Source organism: Pavona decussata, unplaced genomic scaffold (assembly GCF_977016875.1).
Source record: "Pavona decussata unplaced genomic scaffold, jaPavDecu1.1 SCAFFOLD_155, whole genome shotgun sequence".
Taxonomy (NCBI): Eukaryota; Metazoa; Cnidaria; class Anthozoa; order Scleractinia; family Agariciidae; genus Pavona; species Pavona decussata.
Genome location: NW_028145567.1, coordinates 1652834 through 1676129, shown reverse-complemented (window position 1 = coordinate 1676129; position 23296 = coordinate 1652834). Strand labels below are relative to the sequence as shown.

Sequence of the window (23296 nt, the reverse complement as noted above, 5' to 3'; positions counted from 1 at the left end):
ACAGCAAGAAGTTTATCACGGTGCAAGCAATGATTCAAGAAGGCTTAACGTTGTTCAAAGTTTGCCCGTTCCATTGGCTTAAAACGAAGAATGGACTGGATATGTCCTAGGGTCTGCAATTATTTGGTAGCGTACGTGATAATCTTTTCCGTGCGTTCAAGGAGTGGAAGCGGGGGGAAGTAAATTGCGATGCGTGGGGAAAAAAAAGGAGAGGGACGGAAAAAACGAGAAGAGACTGGAGAGAGGGGTTCTCTCGCCTTCTCTCCCCAGTCTCCTCGCTTTTATCATTCGTTCGCGTCGCAATTTCAATCTGCTGCCGCTCTCCACTTTCTGATCACTTGGAACAGACTACGTACACGAGATCCAATGACTATTTTTGGCGTTCCGGTAATAAGTTTGGTTTCACTGAGTACAATCACTAGAGATATCTAGTAGGAGATTACTTTTAAGGCTGTAGCAGACCATGTCTGTTCATGGTCGCGTTTCTTTACCCCTTTGTAAAGCTAATGAGGTAATTGTGTTATTCCATTTCCAAGACATGCGAATCACTACAGATCGAAGGAGACATGACGTCGCGAGAAAGATGTCAGGCTCTACTATGGGAGTACCAGGCTTCCGCGGCCATGGAAAATGAAGATGTAAGTTGATCAGTTATATAATGAAGTAGACTGCGGGCAAGTCTCTTTATCTCCTAAATTCTGTAGCGCGCGATGTATCTAGCGTGGCTGCGACCTCCTCCTTCGCTTTTTTAATTTTACCGTCACCTTGCGCTCGTGATCTGAACAAAAAGGTACGACTGGTCGCAGCCTAATAATGAAGCTTTTTATATCTTCCCTGGCAATTTAGCTGCGACAAGAAAACTTTTCCTATAAAGTATTTAATAGCTGCAATTCTTAACACAATTACAATAGCCGAGATACGCTCCTTAGGGTAAGACACAATGCTATATTTAAGTATTTGCTCTCTCTGTTTTTGCTTCAGCGTTAGTTACTGGTATCTCTTGTCGCTCCGCACTTTCATCGCCGACAATGCTCAAGAAAAAATTCTCGAAAAAACGTTTTTGTAAAATTTTTCAAAAACAAAGTGAAACATTGTTCGGTATCATTTGTTTGATTTGGCACACGTAAGAATTTGGTAAACAAGCTCAAAAGCTAGAAACAGGAGATAAACATTGGGGTCCTGACGAGGGGGTTACGAAGTCATTTCTCAGCCCAAATGTTGCTAAAATCCCATGGCAAAGCGTATTCCAGATACCATTCCCACGTGCCCAAATTTAATGACTAAATCAATGCCATTCCCAGTGCATCAAATTTTAATTCCCGGTAAACCCCCTCGACACACTCAAACAACACCACTGAAAATATCCTGCTTCACCGCGGTTGCCACGGAGAGAGAGAAGTCAGTGAAGACAAAATTTTAAGGTCAGGGAATTCTGTTTGTGGCAAGCCACCAGGTTTGGGAAAGGGTTTCCTCGTTAGCAAAGGTAATGTTGTTGCAAAAGACATTTACGAAGGAATTGATTTATGTGGCTTCATCGCTTCCTTTATTGGCTGTATCTGTGGTCAGTGAAAGTCAGGGAAAAGTCAGTAAATGTTTATTATCGTTTTAAGTGGCAACCCTCTGTGCTTGGTAGTTTTCATTTGAATGGTCATACTTTGGAATTTCATCCATACTCAAGGTAAGGACCACCTTGTACAACACATCAACGCGTAGCACAGAAAAGAACTTGTCGAAAGCCTTCAAGAGTTTGTCTTTAGTATTGTTCTTTACAGCAGCACTGAACCCTGTTCCAGTCGTGCCGACCCTCGGGCACATTTACTTTGTTTAACTTTAAAGAGATGGCGTCGGCGTGGAAGTCACGAAAGGAAGCTATAGCTTTGAAAAGTTCAGTTAGTTCCAATTTTGCCGTTGGCCATAGTCTTCATAGGTGAGCTTAATTGGCACGTGATCTCACAAAAGACATCATAAGTCATTGGTCACTCACTTTTTCAGTAACATCTCCTAGCAAGGAAAAACACCATTTCGAATTCGATTCTGCGCTTGTGTACTTACGTTTGCGACTTGCAGACCTTCCGGTGTGTTTTACCAGGATATATGCGCGTTTAAAAGCCCGGCCTGAACGAAGACTTAAGCTGAAACGCCGCAGGAAAAATACGTCGATTTGCTTGCGTGCACTTTCGCCGGTTTACGTGCGACTATTTGCGATCACTTTGGTCACGCTCAAATTCCCGCGCATAGTTTCCACGGTTTATTTTAGAGTACCAAACAGTTGTTCAGTTTCCCGATGAAATTCACGGAGGAAGGCGAAAATCGCCGAAAGCGCGAAGTAATGAAAGGGACTCTTCACAATCTCATTCTCCATTTGCGTGCTACAGACTTTTCGCACGTGCGCACGCTTTGATTCGTAACAACGATTTTCAGCGAAAAATAATGTAGTTTGTAACTCGCAACAACGGCTTAATTGCGCAATGAGTAGATGTCGTGTGTTTAAACGCTTTCAGCGTGTTGCAGGTTTTTTTGTTGTTGTTGTTTTTAATAAGCTTCAAAACTTGCGACGTACTGGCAGCGGAAAAATTTGCGCTCAAAGTTGCCAGCGCACCCATGGTGCACGGCATAAACTTTCTGCCCAATACTGTTGCCTTAGAAATTGAGGTTGCCATTTGTAAAACGTTCACTAAGAATGGACATGGTGTTGCGCACCAAAGTCGTCGTTTCGGTTCGCTGCATGCCACAACCGCAAGATGAAGCAACACACACACACACAAAAAATACCACATACACAACAACAACAAAATATAGAGTGCGTTTAGTCATGCACCCAAGACGAGCTCGTCCAAAAGGTGGCATTTTCAAATGTGCGCTGACTTATTCTGCGTTTGGCCAGACTATAAGCCGGCATAATAAGAAAGTAAGGTAATCTATTTCAGGCCGTGATATTTTAGATGCAAATATGTTCAAACCGCGATAAAACAAACATGCTCGTAACAAGGAATATGTTTCGTAATAGCCACTGTTTATTTTATTATACGTGCCAAAGATTAGACTAAGTGTACGAATTTTGTTCCTCACATCGGAAATTCGTAATATCTGAGTCAGCTTTACATGTTACAGTAAAGGGAAATGTTTTTTGTACGTGTTTGAAAGACAAATGCTCATGAAGTCAATCACTTGAGATCAATTGTTTGCCTGAAGGACTCAAACATTGCTTCTCAGAGCACGTGCAGATATCGTGCCGGCAACAAGGTCACCTTGCTATTTTGCGCAAAAATCAGGAAACCTCTGACAGTTACCTGTCTTGTTTGTGCTTCCAACAAATTTCCCCCAACAGTTCAGTTTTTTGAGAAATACTTATCGCCATCAGATGTTTCATCACAAAACATCGCGAGCGTACTGAAGTGTCACTGGTTTTTGACTGACTCACGTAACAAATTATTAACTGTCTTAATATATGCCATCATTCTTTCCTTTTCTTTGTCCTTGCGACAGCAGGCTGTTTCAGAAGGGATTAAAACTCAATTTCCTTCATTTTATTACCCCCTCAAGTTGTGGCACACCTTTGTTTACTTTTCGACGGCTTTCAACATATTTTTGTTTCACCGTCCTTCATGTACTTTGTCAAAGTTTCCCGTTCCTTTAAAACACACATGGCCTATAATATAGAGCGTATAAATGTTGCAGACACTCGAGCGAAAACTGCGAGTCTTTCACTATCCTTTGTTGAAAGTCAATAGGCTCTCCTCCTCTGACAGCCACTATTGTTGAATGTTTAGGAAGCGAACGTTTAATTTCATTATAAAAGGGCGTAAAATGTAAATGTTTGCATTCTGCAAGTGTTAATTAACACTTAATATGGTAATCAAGTTTCCTGACTTGGGTTTGATTCCTGCTTTAAATCACGCGACCAAAAATAAGTACAAAGTAGTTCACTTCATACCGGGCCGTAAAAGCGCGTATCACTCTAGTTGTGAAGTCTGGTAACCATGACACAATCAAAGTTGGCTGCTCCTACTTCTTTGTTGTCTAATAGCTGTTATCACAATGTACTTAAAAACAGCATGCATCGCCAGCTGTGGTTGGTAAGTTGTTTCTAAATCCCCGCTTTCCTCTTAACACTTCCTACGTACTACAATGTGATCCCGTAAGTATGACAATTTAAATCAAAGCTATCAGGCAGCCCTGTTAAGTAGATGTGCTTGTTTTTCAAGATTTTGGGAAAGCTTGGGCGAAAAGCAAATAGAACAAGAATTTAGGAGTATATTTTGAGTTTCGAAGCAGTAGCTTAAAATTCGCAAGGTTCAGGCACTTCACACGCAAGGTTTAGTCAGCAAACTCGACGACGTTGACCGATAATCTCGTGGTCTTCCACTGCGGACGACAACTCCGCACAAACTTCATGTCATTGTGTAATTCCCAATTTAAGAACAATTATTTCTGCAACCTTGCCTCTAGTGTTTAAAGTAAACAACGTAGTTCTGGTAATCGTTCACACGTCAAATGCTAGTTTGCCAACAAGGAAGAAATACCTTTAAGAGTTATTGGGTAGGGGAGGTGAGTTCAGTTTCTCGCCAGGAATTTACCATCTCGTCTGTAACTGTTGTTGTGAAGTTTATTAGCTTGAGTTTGTTGTGTGTTGGCGCATTCGTTCACATTCTACTTTGCATAATTCTCGTTTGTTTTTCCATTAGGCGACCAAGAGGAAAACGATAGAGGAGGAAAAGAAACACCATGACACGCTGATGGGGTCAATCTCTGTAGCGGCTTCATTTAAAGGCTTTCTCAAACAAGTGAGTCTCAGATAGTAACTCTATTTCAATTTTAACATACAAGTTATTATATTTTACGCAGAGTCCTGAAGGATTCTTCATTTGCCTTGCTAAAACAGAGCCCAGTCATGCGTGACCATTATCACGAGCGCGATGAAATGATATTCAGTCACCTTACAGCAAATTTGGAGAGTTTGGCGGCCTGAAATTTCAAACCATCTTGAAGGATTTCGTTTTTCAATCTTGTGATGCCTATGTAAGAAATCTAATAGGCTTAGGTATCGAAAAACGACAACTTGGTTCGTTCAAGCAGAAAACTGCAATAACATACCATAAAATTCCGAATGTCAGCTCATCCAAAAAATAGCCCCCCCCCCCCCCCCCCCAACCCCCGGATTCTCAGAAACCGAAAATATGCTACCGAGAATAAGCTAAGGTCTGTAGATCTCTCGAATTTTAGCCTCAGGGCTGTTAGGCTTAGCTGTAACTTGGCTGTTAGCTTAGAGGTTCAAGCTGTTTTTATAGTCAAGTCTAGCCAAGTTTAAAATACAAAATTCTCTCCAATAATAAGCTCCTCCTCTCCACTCCACCCCTTCCCCCTGCCACCCTCCCCCACCTCCTCCACGAAAATATACCCCACAAAAAGTGCTTCCGACGAATAGATGCCCAGGGATTATATTCGGAATAGGTCATTTCTGAGTTTGCTTTAAACCTCATTATGAAAGGGAGGCTGTGTGCATTGTTTTTGTTGTAAAGATTAGTTTCCATTTACATGCAAGCAAAACTTAGTTTTCATATGAAGAGCTTTGCACGAGCCTCGCTTTCATAATGAGGTTCAAAGTAACTCAGTAATGGCCTTTCTAAACTATGTCATAAATAAACCCATGGCATGGTGGTCCTTTAACGGTTCTGCAGTTTAAATGCACCCAATTTAAATTTGCGACCGGCGTCATTTTAGAAAGGTCACATACAAGACCAGCTATATGACATACTAGTAATCTAGTTTCCTTTTTTGTCTGTTTTGGATGTTGGCTATAACGCTATCGCTCCAAACAGTTCATAAATATAGTTTCATTATTGATTTCTTTCTTTTCTGTGCTCAATGATTTAAAGAAAATGAACAGCTGAAAAATCTAATGTCGTCTTGTATCAATGGGAGATCGATCTCAACGCTGTCCAAACAAAGTGACATTAAGGATCCTGTTTACATAACACTGATAGTTTTGTCAAGGAGCTCCTTTCTGCAATTGTCAATAGATCGTTTATTGTTGTTTGTTTAATTTTACAAACCTCTTTGAATTTAGTTTTGTCAAACTGAGCGTTCGGTTTTTATTCAAATGAAGCAACGTGGCTAAACAATTTCGACAACTGTTGGGGGTATATTCATTTTTTTAAGAATGAAGTTTTTTTCATTTCAAATAGAAAGAGGATTTAAGTCTTAAAAGTTGTATAATCTGTTCGAATTATCATGGAGTCTTAATTTATCGCTTACATGTCTCGAATACGCAAGGTAGGATTGTTCTACTGAGATCTGTACGAAACTCAGTAAAATCTCATCTTTAAGTCGATGTTTATAAAGCAGAGCCGAAACCTTTACCAGGTGGATGTTGTTTATCTGGAACGCCCGCATTTTCTAGCAACGTTCCGTTTCTCTCGAGCGGTAGGAAGAAAGGGATGGAAATTCCACTGTATATGTTTTGTTCTGAGTTCGAATGCTGGAGCTGCGATTACTAGCGATATTCAGAATTTCGTTACCAAGATAAATTGCCCTCAACTTTTACTAACATCTGTAGCTGCTTCTGAGGTATATTATATGAGACAAGAAATACTTTGTTTTTGGAAAAACGCCACTGCAAATTCGGAATTTCTCGGCTTCTCATATGCTGCTCGCTACCAAAAAAATCATAAGTATAGAATTATTATTGAAGACGAAAGTTCATTGGCAACTGTAAGTACCTCAATTGAAAGCCATCGGCTTAATAAAGGAACGTGTGTTAATAAATATTTGCCGGGTTGGTTAGTTGCTTTTCCTTATCGTCTTGCTTCGTTCATTTGTGACTGCCAGGACAGAAGAAAATAGATCCTTAAGCCAAACTGGCGAGCGAGTGTTTGATTTATGTTTGTGTCTTAGACAGATGGGCCAATGGTAGAATAACAGATTGTTATAATAAAAGAAGATCATTCAATTATTTGTTTCCAGCATTATAACCACTTAAACAAGCCAAATGCCTTGCGTTTGTTTTTCATTTGCATGCAAATGAAATTGACTGTGTCCATGTTATATTCTTTCAGACGGCTAAGCCTCAAGAGCGGAATCCCTTTGTAAAAACTCAAAAGAACCAAGAACAGCGCAATAAATCCGATGGCAATCCTGCTGAGAGAATTTCCACAAACATTAAAGGCCTTGAATCGGAAGAGGCTGAGGCAGAAAAGGACACGGTTGCTGCGGATTCGCAAAAGTTGAAAGACCTGTCTAGCAACAAACAGGAAAAGGAAAAGCGAACTGCATCATCTGTTTCAACAAACGACTCTTCTCCTAGTACAGACACGAACAACAACAATCCAACTCTGGATCGTAAACGGGGCTATTCCTTGACCGAGGACCAAAAAGAACAGCTTTTGTCTCTTTTAGCATCTGGTAAGCTAAACAAAACCTCTTCGGTGACAGAGAATAACGAGCAAAAAACCCAAGAACCAACTAAGCAAGGAAATAAGGTAGTGGAAGATCATCCCGTCAAACCACCTTCACCTTCCTTGTATGCTTATCCACAGTTCGCCCAAACCGAAGCACACATGATGTTCAGCCCTATAACGCCGGCTGGTCGTTCTGCGTCACCTAGCGTTCACTCCGATATAAGTGATAGCCAAACGCCCGTCGTCCCTAATTTTGTGCCTGTCGCTGTTCCTATTCCCAGTGTAACACCTGTGCCGATGCCTCCGTTCTGGTACATGTCCCATGGAGGTATGATGCCATATCCTCAACCAGCAATGTCTCCCGTACAGTATGTCCCTGCTGATCCCTCAATGGCTTCCAATCGGTCAGTGGGGTCTACAGATAGTAGCGATGTTAGTGAAATGTCTGACGTGGACCCTCGATCCAAGAAAACAACCAGTGCTATTCCAAGGTTTGACAAAAAAACTGAAAGTCGCGGGCCAACCTTAGAAAACGATACCGAGCGAAGATCGAGGCGCACAACTGCTCTGCAGAATAACAAGGCATCCAAGCTGCCGCGTCCCATTTGGCAAACACCTGTTACTAAGAGCAGAGTGACTCCAGTTGAATCAGAAACAAGTTCTAATGTTGTTCGACGAAGGACATCAATCCCAGATGAATTTAACGAGCGCACCGACGAGGTCAAACCAGTTCGTGCCAGGACGCCCTCTCCTTCCTTGGGCAGGCGATCATCTCCCAAATCAACAACTCCTCCTAGATCGCAAACCCCTCCCGTATACTGGAACAAGGAGGGAGTAGACATACCAGCGAATAAACCGCAAAAACGAGTATCCACCGGCTCTTTCCCAAGCTGGCGACCATCCAGCCCTTCTAGCTCACCAGATGCACGGCGAAGATCTAGTTCATCCCCGTCAAGATCGAGATCAGACAGTCCTGTGCAGACGCCCAGGGGCAGTAGCAGCAGACCATCCAGTCCGTCTGGATCACGATCTAATAGTCCTGTTTCTATTCTCGTGTCAAAATTCGAGCAAATGTCAAAAGAATCCTCGGACAACTCTCCAAGAGTTCGTTCCACCTCAGTGTCTTCCATGATTTCAAAGTTTGGCTCCTCGTCTTTGGTACCCGAAGATCGCATGGTTAAAGGGCAATTTAAGCCGAATATAACTGCTGCTTCAGCCGCTCAGCCGTCTTCCAAAACTGGTCCATTTCGGCCATCAGTAACTCGTGACAGGGCTTCAGATCATGAACCGACAAGCAATTCCATGTCATCGTATGAAAATCCCCTCTCGTCACGTGGAAGGAACAGGTCAAGGACAAGCATGTCATCGGACGATGATGAACTTTCACTGATCAACAATTCCGTGGATCCTCAGGAGGTGCAACGCAGCGGCTCTGACCCTGGATCAAATGGAAACGGGAGTGAAACACTTTTTGGAGATTTGCGGTGTCGATTGTCGTCATCACTTGGGAACCTTCACAAAGCGAGCCAAGGCAGTACTGACAGATGTCAGGATTCTAGGACGAGACTTTTAGAGACCATAAGGAAGTGGTCATCGCAAAAGGATATTATGCAAGATAGTAGCACAGATGTTGTTACAAGGAGTGTTCAAGAACGATCGATATCTGGACTTTCGCTGATGGATGATTATTCTGCAAAAAAAGAAATGTTAGATGATAAAGACAGTACAAAGGCAAGAACAGCGTTGGGTACGACCTCCTGTTTTGCCCCATCCAGGGGACGTTCCAGCAGTTCCAGCGGTGATTTAACAAACGAAAGTATAATTAAGCCAAACGATAAATTACATAACGTCTCAAAACCGTGGCAGACCAAAGATGGTTTTTCAACGAAACTTGAAAGAAAGTCATCGCTTGATTCAGAACCAGTGCGTGAAAAGGGTTCTCCGAAATCAAGACCAAGAAATATCTGTATCATTCCAGAAAGAGACAATTCGATGCAATATTACGACACGAAAAGTTCCAAAGACTTTCTTTGGTCTCCGACGTCCGACACACATGAGTTCGAGATACCAGTGGATTTGGCAATTTTGGAATCCACAACACCCACAGTCTCCAGCCCACTGAACTCCGTGTGCGGACTCGATTTATCATACGCAGGGAGGGATGGAAGCGTTCTTTCTCCTGCGGGCCCACTTAGCCCTGGGTCTCTGAAGGATTTTAAACCGTCGAATTACTTTACGAGTGTGACTTTCAAATGTGGAGAAATGGAACCGGAACGTGACACAAACTGTCTTAGAAAAGCGCCGTCTCGTGAGAGCATAGGCGTTAGCTCTAATACCGTCACAAGTAGGAGAGATCCGAATGTTAACTACGTGAGGCGATTCGAGAGAAAAATTCTTCGTAGCACTGGTGATATTGAGGACGAAGCATATCTTTCTAATTCAGGTTCAGATAGAAATCAAAGTGTAACGTCCATAAATGAAACGAAAGACAATCCGCGTCGTGTGACAAGGACGCCAGCTAAGCAAGATTCGTCAGCTGCTAAAGGGACTAGCAGTGACTCGAAAATTTTAAAGAGTAGTTCAAAAACTGATCCAGTTCTGAGATCAAGACATCCATCTGGGGACGGTCCATCTCTTACAGATAGAGCTTCCGCTTCCACATCTAAAAATTCACCATCACCAACGACACTTAAAAAACTCATATCGAATCCTCTTCCACGTGAAGACAATACATCGCGAACAAGACCTTCGACATCCAAACGAAATTCACTACCTACCTCGCAACCTATCAATCTTTTATCAAACCGCAGTGCTATGAATGGTCCGATGAAGAAAAGTTCATCACAGACTAACGTATCATCGAGCCAAAAACAAGTCCGTAAGAGTTCTTCACAAACCAGCTTATCGCCGCGTCAAATAGCAGAAGATCTTTTACCGAATTCCTCGAGCAAAGGGCCTGGTGGAAAAGGTAACCCTCACTCCAAACCAAAATCTTCAAATAATCCACACTCAAAAGAAGACGAAACTAAGGGTAAAAGTTTGGAGACTAATGCTAATCCTAGCAGCACTAGTAATCCCCACCCATCAAAACAGAGACAGGCTTCAAAAGAGCATTATAAAGAAAGGAACCCTCACTCTTCGAATCCCCATCGTTCAGCCACTAAAACCCAAAGTGCCACTCCTGGTGCATCTAGAAATTCAGAATCCAGCGCCGTCAGATATCCTTACACTCGAAGATCAAGCACGCCTGGAAAAGCAAGTTCTACTACCATTAAGCCTCCCCCCAAAGCAGCAAGCAATCCCGCTTCCCCGCTCTATCCCAAGCAGCCAAATGACACTTTGGAGTTCTTCGGAGCATCCAGCACCTATCCTGGCAACCCTCATGGATCAATCAGCCAGAGTAATCCAAAAAGCGACCATATGAACTTTGCACCAAAAGGAGCTCAACATCATGGGAAACCAAAGCAGAGAACTCAGAGCAGCGGAGAAAGCAGTGCAGCGTCCTCCGGTGTTGGTAGCAGTCCAATGGCGTCGCCTCCGGGAAGCTTTTCAAAATCATTCTCATCTTTTGCGTTACCCAGTAGGGCTCAGTTCTTAGAACAACCGAGTTCTCTGGACAATCCTGCAGATTCAGACGTCTTTTATGTCCCCTATTCTGGAGAAACTTCACCTAAAAGCGAGGAAACATCGGTGAAAACCACCACGAAAAGATTTCCGAGTAGTTCTTCATCGGATAGTGGATTAAACATGTCTGATCCTGACGAGACCCGAAAAGGCAGTGGTAAAGGAAACAAAACCAGTCGAGTGTCGTCGCCTCCTATTTCGCCGAATACCCTTTCGCTATCGCATTTACCTTCACCGACGTCTCCAAAGTTCCCCATTGGTTCGAACATTTTCTACGAGCCGAAAGACCAACAAACTACTTTTAGCTGGCCAGACAAAGGATCGAGTGATGCACCAAAAGAACCAAGAAACTTGGGAAATGTGTCTTCAAGTGGTCAAGAAAACGCAGCCTCAAATCCGCTAAAGAGCTCACCTACGAAGTCTACCGATTCTCCAGACAAAACGGTTCGAAGTGACACTGATAAGTTCAAGAATCGCAAAGGCGAAGTGTCAAAAATGCAGGATAAAATATCTATGGATGCAAACGAAAGATTTAACAGCCTTCCCGAAAAACCAAAAGATGTAATCACTGCTCTGAAAACGGCGGCAACTGGTGAAATCGTGAGGTCAACTTCAAAAGAGAGATTAGTCTCTTCTACGCCACCGCCCGATTTACTGGGAAGGCGTTCCAGCAAGAGCCCTCCATCCTCCTCCAAGGTCGACTCGAAAGAACTTCTCGGTCAGCTGGTGAAGAAGGTGTTGAACTCTGCCGCGGCTAAACAAGGTTCATCTCCAAAAGCGTCTTTCGATGGATCTCCATCCTCTACAGAGAGGGATAATGGGAAAGGAAAGGGTGCAAGCCAAGGAAAAATGTTCTTTTTGCCCGAAGAGACGAAAGCAGTTGAAGAGAAAGAAAAAACGCATCCTAAAAATCACAATAAAAGGACAGATAGCTCAAATCAAGAGCAAAGGGTGCTAAATGCTGATAGAGCATCCACGAAAAAAGAACAAGGAGACAAATCTACTACAAGAAAACGAGATGACATTACATCCAATGTTAGTGCTCAGTCCGTTCCTGCTGCCCTAAAGGAGGCGCCGATAACTCCAAGGAACGCTTCAAAGATTGAGAGTTCTCCACATCAGGTAAGCTAGCCAGTTGTTGTTATCGATACTCTTTTACTACTGTTAGTGTGTTGTCAATTGACGAACCTGTGTTCTTTAGATAGTCTTTCAACTAAGATTTGTTAATAAGGAATTTGGTAGAGGAATGAACTTAAGAAAAACTCTCGGAGTAAAGGACGAGAAACAACAACAAACTCCTCCTTTGTTGGGGGGGGGGGGGGGGGGGTGAGTTCTTACCCCTTTCCGCCCGTTTTTACTCAAAATAATTTAAGATTTCTGATTTTTTCCTTTCTCTCCTAATAGCGGAAAATTTCCAAAAGAAAACACCTTTTTGTAAGCTATCGAGAAACAAACAGTATGAGAAAAGTACTCTTCAGTAGCTTGGTTTTCAGTGTTTCATTGAATTATTATCCAATTTCCACGTAGTACTGTTTGAAGAACGCGTTAGTGCGATATTCATACGAGAAATAAATATTTATTCAAACGTTACGTGACTCAAAGAAATTAACTCTCAGAGTGAAAGAGTTAATATAAAACTAAAGTTTAAGAATTCAAAGTTGTTTTTAGTGCAATAATACTTTATTTCTTCGGATGTTAAAAGAGCAAGTTAGGATAAAGACGTTTCTTTGATGTGTCGTCAACAGGAGCACTCTTCTGAACCAAAGGAGAAGGACGCGCTGTCTAAGATTATCGATTTGATACACGACGAGTTTGCCTTTGACGGTTACCTGGATGATGGAGTAGAAGACGTCAATATGGGTGAGAAATGAAATATACTGAAATTGCAGTCAGGAATGGACATAATGTAATCTAAAATGTGTATGACACTGACTTAAAAACCAAACGTTTATAAAAACTTTATCAAGGCGTTTCGGCCAAAAATCTTCGGCCTTCGTCGGTTTAAAAAATGACAAATAAGCAAACGCTTATCTAACGGTTCACAGTATGCGCGTGCTACAATCACGACGCGTAACGAACGATCACCGCGCGAGAGAACAGATCACGTGAGTGAGCTATAAATTCCAGGAACATCAATATGTTCATTGCCCGCATTTCGGTCTCGCAGAGAATGCCAGGGTGAGCCATAATGAATGGGTGGGAAATGTTCATTTGCTTTGCTTGTTCGTGGTATTGATGTCTTAACTTTATTGTGTATAATCCTCAACTTTTAGTACGTATCAGTTAAGGAGGCTCGAGGCAGTTTTTTGGGACTAAGGGTGGAAGTTTTGAAATTACAATCTCACATACAAGATAAACTTCGATCTCCTTCATACTACATCATCATTTCAACATATGATCAAAGTTAATTTTCTCATCGGTTTCCAAGCAACAGCTATTACCATAGCAACGGAAGCGCATAGCCTCTCATTTTAAACATTGTCGATTATCTCGAAATCTAGTCAGACACTTTATGACGAAACTTTAGGGATTTAAACTACTCAATCTAGACAACTTGTAGGCGAAATTAGAACGAAATCTGTAAGAGCGTTTTCAAGTAAATAATGAATCAATTTTTGCGGGGTGATTTTGTTTATTCCAGCATTTTTCACCAATATCTCTGGCAAAATAAAACTCGACACTTTGTCTTTTCTGTCAAAGGGTCTTTCCTGATAGCAAAACATTCTAAATGTATATTGAGCTTCATGGGTGTCTCCGATTTTAAGATATTTATGTTTGAAAACAGTTAAAATAAAGTGCAGATGAATGAAAAAGTTCCTACTTTGCATAAATCGAGATATCTTTAAAATACCCCGGCAGATTTCTCTGTTAAATTACAAGCGGTTAGAGTAAGAATTATTTTCGATATTCACACAAGTTTTAGGCTCAAGAACGAAAACCAGTGTCAGGTAAGAACGTTGGATCTTGGTCAAGTTTCAGTCATTATTCGCTTTCTCCGAACCAGAGTTTTATTTTGTTTGTCCCGGTCTATTCCACTGGTATTCACGTGCTGTGAATATTTATGATTACGTGAAGTCGTGCAAAAGGTGTTATTTACATAAATATATGCTCCCGCTTCTCAAGTCTTCCATTGTAAATTTTACCTTTTGCTCGACTTCACGTTATGATAAATATTCAAAGCACGTGAATAGCAGTGAAATAGACCGGGACAAACAAAATAAAATTCTTCTTCGGAGAAAGCGAATAACGTCTGAAACTTGACCAAGATTCAGCCTTCTTATCTAACACTAATTTCGGTTCCTGAGCCTAAAACATGCGTAGATATCGAAAAGAATTATTACTTTAATCACTTGTAATATAACAGAAAAATATGTGGGGGCATTTTAAAGATATCTCGATTTATGCAAAGTAGGAACTTTTTCCTTCATCTGCGCTTTATTTTAACTGTTTTTGAACATAAATGTCTTCAAATCGGAGACACCCATGAAGCTCAATATACATTTAGAATGTTTTGCTATCAGGAAAGACCCTTTGACAGAAAAGACAAAGTGTCGAGTTTTATTTTGCCAGAGATATTGGTGAAAAATGCTGGAATAAACAAAATCACCCCGCAAAAATTGATTCATTATTTACTCGAAAACGCTCTTACAGATTTCGTTCTAATTTCGCCTACAAGTTGTCTAAATTGAGTAGTTTAAATCCCTAAAGTTTCGTCATAAAGTGTCTGACTAGATTTCGAGATAATCGACAATGTTTAAAATGAGAGGCTATGCGCTTCCGTTGCTATGGTAATAGTTGTTGCTTGGAAACCGATGAGAAAATTAACTTTGATCATATGTTGAAATGATGATGTAGTATGAAGGAGATCGAAGTTTATCTTGTATGTGAGATTGTAATTTCAAAACTTCCACCCTTAGTCCCAAAAAACTGCCTCGAGCCTCCTTAAGGGCGCGTATTTTTGACACTATTCCGGAATAGGAATAATAATAGCTTGATTGAGGTGTCAAAGTATTTAGTACTGTGGACTTACTGGGGACACAAATCAAAACAAACTCAAATAGATGAAACTATGTACAATCATGCTAAAACTACGTTAAAATTCGCAACCATAGACAAATTCATACATCCTAAAATGCAAGTATAAATCTATGCAGTTTTAAATTTACAATTATTAAATCAATAAAATTCAAGTGGAACAAAGGTTACAACAGTTATCGTTATTGTTCAGGATAGAACTTTAATCAAGCTTCCGCAGATTTTTTTTAAACTTTGTAGACTTGGTGACTCTCCAATATTCAACATCAATTTAGTCCATACGTATGGCCCCAAGAATCGTATAACACTCAATTTGAGTGTCTTTCGTAACACACAGGAATACACAGAATAGACGGTATTTATGTTCTTTTAGGACCTGATCTGTTTGTGGTATGAACAGAATAACATCCCATTCATCAGTTTTATCCATGATAGCCGCATGAACAGAATACAAACATTGGAAGCAAAATTAGATTTCAAGATCTTTCGATTCCATCTCGGGATCATTTTCAACGATTCCGCGAAGGAATCGAAAGCTTGAAACGCTTTTAATTTCTTAGCTCCTGAAAGTTAAATGTCGTTTTCCAATCTTCAAATGAGAGGATAAGGAAAGAATTTATTGTCTCGGAATACAAACAGTTTACTCAGAAGAATTGCGTTTTGGGAAGGCTTTCCAGGTAAATGGGAGTAGAAGGAAATGCGTTCTTTTTGGGGAAAGGCATTCTGTCTGTTTGTTATTCCTGAGCCAAAATTCCCTCAAAGAATGTACCCCAAAAATTATCACGTATGTATGCCCTAGATTGTCACGTGTCATGGCAGTCTCGTTTCTAGAACCTTTATCATAATAATCCCCCCCCCCCAACCCTCCCCGTTTCCAGGGCAGTCACCCACGTTTGCCTTCCTTGATTGTAGCTCGTGTATTCTCGGAAAGCTTAAACTGACTCTAGTTTACTCTTGTCGTTTACGTTATCGTTTGGGCTGGACCTCACAAAGCAGCTGCTTCTCTTTGGGACTTTTTAATATTAATCTGATTTCACACAAGAACGATACTAGGTGAGAACGAAGAAACCGAATACATTTGGCGATCAAAAAGAGCGATTGTTCATGTCTGCGTTGTCGACTGTTACTTTTGTTTGGTTCACACTTACTGATTAAGCGACTTCGTAAGCCACGTTTCATATCACTTTGAAGCCTGACCGTATTAACGCAATCCTACAAATAATGGTTCAGGTTTCAGAGGTTTTGTTAAAAGTTATTTTGCTAGCGCACTTAAACTATAAAAACAACCGTATTTGTCATAGAAAGCGCGAGGATGGAAATGGCATTTGTAGCCAGCCTGAAGATGTCGAGTCGAGTTTCGCCATGCATGTGTTGTTAAAAACAAAATCGCGTAAAACTAAATAAGCTTTGCTCATTTCTGGGCGAATTCACCTGATACCTTGCTCTTGGCATTGTTGGAACTTTTCTAAGAATGAAAAGCGAAAAAACGGAGCATAGCCACTTGGCTAAGAAACCTCGTTGATAGCGAAATAAAAATTATCATTGAGACACAGGAAGCCAAGCTCCTTGTGTTTGTTTGTCGTTGTTTGAATATTTCTCAGTATTTGTTTTCAAGACCACATTGAATAGTTTTTGTGCTATATTGATTGTGCATAAACCTTTCAATCGCCTAATGAAGATGAATTATTATTGATGTAATCCACTTTTTACCAACAATTGTTTTTGGTGTCTAATTTTGTAATTCCATTACTTGGGCTACGCACGTACGCTAATCAAGCTTCTCAGAGCGGGCCAATCGTATCTGTCTGTTCACACTTTGGGCGCTTATAAAGCCGGAACGTGCTCTCCTTCGTACATAATGTGTTTTTTAATTAGACCCTCCTCTTCGAGCGTTTACAATAAAACAGCCAATTATCACCAGTTGGCCTTGCAGTCTTTCAATGAAAGGACGGTTAATTTGCATCCTCGCACGTAGAGTCTTTCTAAAACAAAAGTTCGCCCAGAAATTGCGAGACAGAGAAGTTACCACACTACTTTTAGTCCTTTTGGTCGCAGAAAGGTGTTTTGCTTTCAGGAAGAGTATATCCCTAAACATCAGCAAGGCTCATGTTTAAAATTTGAAAACGTCTTTAAAGGTACAATGAAAACAATCCATTTTGTGTTAAATATATGCCCTGCTGCAGTTTCTGTCGAGAAAGTTTCATAATGTATTTTCTCGAAGGACAATGGCCATAAAATATTTACTTTATCTCTTAAATTTAAAGTCACCGTCATTTTAATGCTTTAAAATGAACCGGTTTTAGGGTTTTACGACCAAGAAGAACCGTAAGAGCGTTGGAAAGGCGCATGTTATTTTGCTGGAAGCTTTATCCCAAGAGATTAATTCAATGAAAGAGGCTTTTACCAGCACAATGGACATTATTAAGTTTGACGTAAACTGATTACTGCCATGTTTTTGGTTTGGTTGAAATGAATTACGATCAAAACACATGTTTCTGGCAATATAAGAGCTGCTTTTCTGATTTATTCATTGGATACGAAATGTCGAACGTTTGTAAACTACTTCTCAAAATTTAAAGACCGTTTTTCCTGAGTTCTGCGAGTGAAATTTACCGCAAAAGCCGAGCCATAGATCGTTGCGTACTTCAGGCTGGCGTTTTGAATCATCCTGAAAAAACAAAAGGACAGCTTTCATATCTTGCTGTTGTTTGGCGCAATGTCTGGCTATCGAAGAAGGACAAACATTGATGGTGATGCCTTGGGTTAGTAATGATAAAATCTAACCATACCAGGTTGATATTTTTGTCTTAATTTAGTGTATACTTTAAAAAATGTGTCTCTTTATGTACGTACGCTTATCAGGTAAGAGATGTCTTAAAAACCAATCGACTAAAATTATGAAAAGTTGGCGTCACGAAACCTTACCCTTGAACAATCACGAATGTACGTTATCGTGAAGGTTCCTGGCAATATGAAGCCCCCAAGTAACTAGAATTCTTATTTGTTCTAACTCATTTCATTGTATTTTGTAGCGGAATATGTGTTGTCTCTGGCTGGTATGAGCGAGGATAATTTCAAAGAGGCAATCACGGATCAGTATAGTGACCTTTACTGGGACGAGGACCTGCTTCACGACATGTACGAAGCCGTCTTAGGCGGACAACAGACCAGAAGGTAGGCGGGAATCGCGCGCATCGAAAGTGTCGACAGTAGACCTTGTTGAAGATTGCAGGGCAGTTCATCTTTTTTCTTGTGGAGTCGGTCCGAGTACTCGCGAGTCACGAGTGTTCCCGTATCTACTCGATCGTTTGAAGAGAAAAAAAAACCCTGTTTTGCAGTCTAGCAACGGTCACTGACTTTCCCTCCGCCACCTCATAAAGGTTTCAGACAAACATTGCCCAAGGTACAGTTAAATCATTTTCGAGAGCAAATTAAAAGAAGCCACAATCAGTTATGGCTGCTAATGACAACAACCACAACCTCGACCCAGGACCATCTGCGCTTTCAAGATGGCGGCTGTTTTCTTCGTACCGCCATTTTGAATAACAAGAAGACAGTTTTCGATAGCATAGTTTGATGAAAACGAGATTCAAAATAACGGAAATTTGTAGGATAAATTGAAATTAAATTTCAAAATTAAGAAAAGCTGGAATTACTATCGAAGCCATGTGAGTTCATGTCTTACCAGTCATTAGTGGGGGATTCGAGCCCTGCTGCATGCATCGTATCATGCAGTTTCTTTAAACAAGAAATCGTGCAACTTTGTCACTCTCCCCTCAAGTGTATAAAGTTCATACCGACCAAATGTTAGGTAGCCTGTGGGCACGACCACCCTCCTGATAACTGGGGACTCTGCACAAGCTTTCTATTACGGAGCCGGGCTCAACAAAATGTTTGAGGTAAACCCGTAGGACCCTTGCCTCCCTCCCAGAGGCTCTTTTGGCTGGTCACGCCATCTTGCGTGACGAGCCAAAATAGTTTCTGCGAGGGAGGCTAGTAGAACCCCCCAAGCAAGAGTGAGTATAGTAATAGTTTTGATTTTTGTTTTCTTTTCCCATTTACTCAACAGACCAACCTTGCAGTTCTCTGAGAGCACAGTCAGTGACATGAGTCCACCAGAGTCCATCAACTTGTCACGTGAGGAATCCTACCTCAGTTTGGAGCCTTTGTATTTTAACTCAGTCTCCAGAAGCAGCAGTGAGAGGAGCGGGACTGGGGCGAGGGACATTCTCGTGTCACCGCTGGGAGAAGCTACCGAGTTTCTGCCCATCAAAGTTATAGCCCCTGAAATGCAAGCGGATATACAGGAGCTATTAACACCAATTTTTGAGGACTATCACAGAGTAATGGTAAGGAATCTATACGCAGTCTAGATCTTTTTAAAAATGTCCGTATCGTTTGCCGTTGTTTCAGCTGATTCAATGTTTAATTACATGACCAAGAGTTTGAAAATATTTCTGGTCCCAGTTGTTCAAAGAGTGGATAACGTTATCCAGCGGATAAATCGCTGTCCAGCAAATAAAAAGTATTAGTTGGAGGGGAGGCGGCGTGGTCGAGTGGTTAACTCGACGGACTTGTAATCCGCAGGCCTCAGGCTCGAGTCCCGCTCTGACCACTCGGATTTGTTTCACGGTAGCCCCATTTTCAAATTCAAATAGCGAGTTATCCGTTGTATAAAGTTACCGCTCTTTGAACAACGAGGTCTGGTCTGCCTCCCTCCAGTAGGAATTAAAAAGAAATCATTTTTAATGTTACTTTCTCCTTTAAATTAAATCAATTGATTTACTTTTCATTTAAGTTTGTTTGTGAATTCATTTTTTTTTCTGTTTCCCCTACCTAGGGAATCAAACTGGCATCGAGTGTGGAGGATCTGTCCGACAAACTGGGAACCAAAATTATGGTATGACTATTTATAGTTACTTTTCCGTATTGTAATTCGGCCTGAAAATTAGTGCACGAATGCTTGCGCAGTTTATTCCAGCGTATCAAAGCAAAGATTTTGTTTTCTTGTTCAATTAGTAAAAAATCAAGAGACAGTCGTAATTTGGCGCGCACGAATTTCCCCGCGCTTGGCACGGAGTTTATTCTAGCGTATCAAAGCAAAGATTTTGTTTTGTTGTTCAATTAGGAAAAAATCAAGAAAAAGTCGTAATTGGCGCTCACGAATTTTCCCGCGCTTGGCACGCCTTCCAAGATATATAACAGAGAATCTCACTTCTAGAGATCCCATCGCCTCCAATAGATACTATAGAAATGAGCCGGAAATGTGCGTAGACGAACGTAGAAAACATAAATGGTATGAAAGTACGAACCACTGATGTTGAGTTGTTTTGTGTCCTTTCAGCTAATTCGATTATTTGACAATTATTCTGTAGATTTGAAGAACAACACTTAGATCTAAGCCAATCAGTTCATTTTCTTTGGGCTAAATTTTAAATTGCCTTTACTTCGATTTTATTTCGTTTATTTCTCTGATTTTTCATTACAAACAGTTAAAAACTAACCCTTAACTGAAACAAACTCAGTGAAATCTTTGTCGTTCCATGGTTTCTGAATCAGTAAGATGTCTATGTTTATTTATTTCATTATTCATTTACTTTTCAGGAAATCTCTCAGCAACTGATGTTGGAGCGGAGAGCTAAAAAGAAGAGTATGAACTCCTACAACAAGATGGCGGATGTCGAAAATAAGAGAGGTGAGTATTTTCTCTGCCTTTGAGCATGCGTCATGTTGCCTGGTAATGTCTCTTGCAAAAACCGCGGCCTCAGTCGGCTCTCTATGGGATTCAATGGGATTGCTGCTTCTTCAGAGGACTGGATCGAGATTTGTCAGAACGAAGAAAACTAAATTATAAAGGAAACCTTACGAGTTTCTAGTTGTAACTATTTACGCTTTATCAAATACATTTACGTTTCATAAGCTGGTATGGATGAGGGAAGAAGGTAATGTCTCAGCATTGATATGGATTTCTTACCCGCGCGTATCTGTTTCTCTTGCAGATGTGAAAGATCTGGCGTATAAATTAGTCAACGAAATTGAGGAAAGCGATAAAAAGATTATCTACTTAAAAAACGTCCAACGGCAACTTCGGGTGAGTTACTACGAATTTCTGCAATTTTTTTAGACAGCCTTTAGCTCCCACGAGTCTCCTGTAGCTCAGTGGTAGAGCATCCGAAATAGTACTCGGAAGGTCTTAGGTTCGACTCCTGATAGGAGAACTCGGATTTCCTTCTTCCGAGTATTCCTGTGTCACTGTCAGAAAAAAATTCATCTATGATAAAGTAATTTTCTTCAAAGCTTACTCTTGCTCGTTTACTTACGAAAGTTTTTTTTTGCATAACGTTCTGTTTCAGAATGTCTACGCTGAACGTTTTGGATTGGATACCACACTGCTTTACTCATTCCTTGAAAGGTAAAATGTAGAGATTTTCTCGTCAGATACACCTGCAAACTGATCGGCTCTCATCCACATTTGCACCTTCTCTTGTGCCCTTCTCTTGTGCCCAATTTCAATACGCTTTGCTATGAAATTAGAAAAAAGAGAGACTTTCAACCAGTTAGCACCAACCACTTAGAAAGCGTGTTATAAAGTTTAAGAGTTACAGTCAGGTTGTTTCCGTTGGCTTTCCGAAAATGCTAGCTGGGAATTTTACGCACTTTTAACGTCGTCTTTGTCCCGCCGAATTCAAAAGGGATTAGTTTTTAGCGTTGCAAAGCTTTAAGATGACCTTTCGCTAAAGAAAACGCTTGTTTTTCTTCCCAATTTGTTTAGAATTTCTGAGGCGGGTAGTGTCTTTCCGAACTGACATTCCAACATAACTAACCTTGGGTATCCCTGTACAATTCATCCTTCTTGTAACTAGAGAGGACTTCAACTGGCGTTCATTAGAGTTGTTTTCACATGAATGTCGTAAAAGTAAGCCATTGTTCTCGACAGTCTCGCAGTGAACACATTAGAATTCCAAGCAAAAAAATAAAAAAATAAAAAAAGCGCGGGTAAACGCGTGCGAGTAAGGCACGATTGGTTTTTGGCTTTGCCTCTCATTGGTCGAGAAACTGGCGCTATTTTTGCTAACCAATCACAGCGAGTAACAAAGCCAATCCAAAGCAAAGACGATTTACTTTCCATACTCAATTGCACGTCGCTCTTATCAAGTGTATTTCCTTTCTCTTTGCAGCTACAGCAAGACATGTGTGACACTAGAACCAGAGTTAAACAATAGCTTCCTGAATTTTTCTCCGATATGGAATCAGAGGATCAACGAAAACACGGATATCGTGGACGAGTCTTTCATTGGTCCCTCGTTGCTATCAGGGACGAAGCTTGGATTGTTCTCCTACCTCTTCGACAGGTGAATAATGTTCCCTCGTGAATCTTCGGACGACTGCGACGATTTTCTGAAAATTTCAGAAAATCATCGGAAATGTTCAAATGACAGAAAATTGGGGAGGTAGTTCGGAATTTTTGGTAATTTTCGGATAAATTGCAATGATGTTGGGTTTTAACTGATCTGATGTAGATGTTATTTTAAAACGTGTGGGTTTTTTTTCGAAAACATTTGATTCTTGTTTAAGTGAGCCTTTTTAACTTTTAAACCACTGAATGGAAAAGTGTGATCATTCACATGACATCTACTGAGCTGAGTACTTTCCTGTAGTACTGAGTCTGTGGATGCAATCCTTGAGTGTGACCAGTTATATTAAACTTTCTGCGCAGTATTTTTCAATCCAGTATTGCTCGTTGTTTGAACAAATGACCTTTCATTTGATTTGGACCTTTAAGCTTCTCAGCAACAGTACAAATGTTCCAGCCATGAGTCTTTTATTCTCTCTCCAGACATGCCATGAGTCAGTCGTATGTCCGTTACTTCCTATACACGTATCGTTATATTGCGACCCCTCAGGAGCTGTTTAACTTCATCAGGGAAAAGTGTTCGGCTTCTCTTAGGTAAGGACTGTGATCAGATTGTATATGGTTACACTTCACTGAGAGAACAGTTAGGCCTCGTAGATAGAGAAAGGCTTTGAATTGCCGAACTAGGAGAGTTCTCGTATAGCAAGAGGGAAAAAACGCAATTCCGATGATAAAATGATAAATCTCTTTATTTAAGTGTCAGTGAATTTAGTGCAGGGCACTAATTGGGGACACTTCCTAGATTGAATTGGAATTTAGGAATGTTGGTTTTTAAGGAGAGGGGAAAACCGGAGTACCCGGAGAAAAACCTCTCGGAGCAAGGAGG

General features: G+C 40.9%; 1 protein-coding gene across 1 annotated transcript in view; it reads left to right on the top strand.

Annotated features, from left to right (window-relative positions):
- LOC146465793 (uncharacterized) overlaps positions 1-23296 on the top strand; it is a 60514-nt gene that overhangs the window by 30709 nt on the left and 6509 nt on the right. Inside the window, exons 7-18 of the mRNA XM_085128015.1 lie at positions 537-638; positions 4686-4784; positions 7056-12143; positions 12767-12881; positions 18089-18230; positions 19126-19405; positions 19897-19956; positions 20661-20751; positions 21056-21147; positions 21410-21468; positions 22235-22408; positions 22894-23004. Of these exons, the coding sequence (XP_084984141.1) occupies positions 537-638; positions 4686-4784; positions 7056-12143; positions 12767-12881; positions 18089-18230; positions 19126-19405; positions 19897-19956; positions 20661-20751; positions 21056-21147; positions 21410-21468; positions 22235-22408; positions 22894-23004 (6413 nt within the window). The remainder of the gene's footprint in view (positions 1-536; positions 639-4685; positions 4785-7055; positions 12144-12766; positions 12882-18088; positions 18231-19125; positions 19406-19896; positions 19957-20660; positions 20752-21055; positions 21148-21409; positions 21469-22234; positions 22409-22893; positions 23005-23296) is intronic.